This window comes from Sinocyclocheilus anshuiensis, unplaced genomic scaffold (genome assembly GCF_001515605.1).
Source record: "Sinocyclocheilus anshuiensis isolate Anshui unplaced genomic scaffold, SAMN03320099.WGS_v1.1 scaffold23382, whole genome shotgun sequence".
Taxonomy (NCBI): Eukaryota; Metazoa; Chordata; class Actinopteri; order Cypriniformes; family Cyprinidae; genus Sinocyclocheilus; species Sinocyclocheilus anshuiensis.
The window spans coordinates 1-1017 of record NW_015559798.1 but is presented as its reverse complement, the minus strand read 5'-3'; the positions used below and the strand labels follow the sequence as shown (position 1 = coordinate 1017).

Genomic DNA, 1017 nt, shown 5'->3' with positions numbered 1-1017 from the left:
TCAATAAGGTAAGTCAACTTGTTAGTCAACTAGAAAAAAAAAAAAAAAGATTTTTGCTAATTATATGCTAAATATACTACATGATCATTATATTTGACCTTAACCTGTTAGTGACGTTTTATTTAATGCATGTTTGAGTAAATCTATCATGAAAATAAGTTATTACAGCCACTGTTTAAACATTTATTTTTCAACAGCAAATTGGAGTAGAAACATAATTATATCTTTAAACATAAAATGTGCAATTAATTTAATAGTTTGGACTTGTTAGTTTTAACCTTTAAAGTGAAGTAATGTACCAACTGTACAGTTTCCTTAAGAAAAATTATCTGATATGATATATATCCACATGAATCAGAACTGAATGGAATTGAAGTTGGAATCAAATAGAAATCAAAAACGTGTGAATCGGAATCAAAATGAAATCTGTGTCATTACCCACCTGAAACACTGAGATATAGCGATAAAATAAAATGCATTAATGTTGAGTGACATACCTGGACTGAAACTCTTTGGTGCACAGTGAGTGTGTGATGTTCTCAATGGAGTCACACAGACAGTGTGTGTAATCATACGTGGGGTATATACACCTGTACACAGGGCATAAGGAAAGAACAGCATAACAATAATAAACAAAAACCACACCATGTGAGCAAAATAAGGTTTCTTACCAAGTGTCTCCTGTCCTGTGGTGTGGCGTGTATTTGATCCGGTACGCCACAGGGTCCATTTTTCCATCTTCCATCACCATCTTCATTCTGAGAGTGACTTCTCCCTCTGCAAACATGCCCTTTCTCATCCTGTCAAACAAAAGCAAAGATTCTTCCACGGGTCGCTCTCTCCAGGGGGAGGGAGGGACGTTGTGACCCTTGAGTTCCTCTCCACGCTGGTGGCACACGTACGCATGACCCCTGACACACAAACAAAAAAGGAATCATTAGTCAATCATATAAACCACATTAATGTAACTGCTCTGGGCTGCGTTTCCCAAAAGCATCGTAAGCTTAAGTACATCGT

At 36.8% G+C, this 1017-nt stretch overlaps 1 protein-coding gene across 1 annotated transcript; it reads right to left on the bottom strand.

The window, feature by feature from the left end:
• Positions 1-464: 464 nt before the first annotated feature.
• Positions 465-908, bottom strand: LOC107681635 (glutamine--tRNA ligase-like). The gene is made up of 2 exons (XM_016477952.1): positions 672-908; positions 465-590 (listed from the first exon to the last, which is right to left on the bottom strand). Exons 1-2 carry the CDS (start codon positions 797-799, stop codon positions 479-481), a joined length of 240 nt encoding a protein of 79 aa, XP_016333438.1. The 5' UTR covers positions 800-908; the 3' UTR covers positions 465-478.
• Between the last annotated feature and the right edge of the window lie 109 nt (positions 909-1017).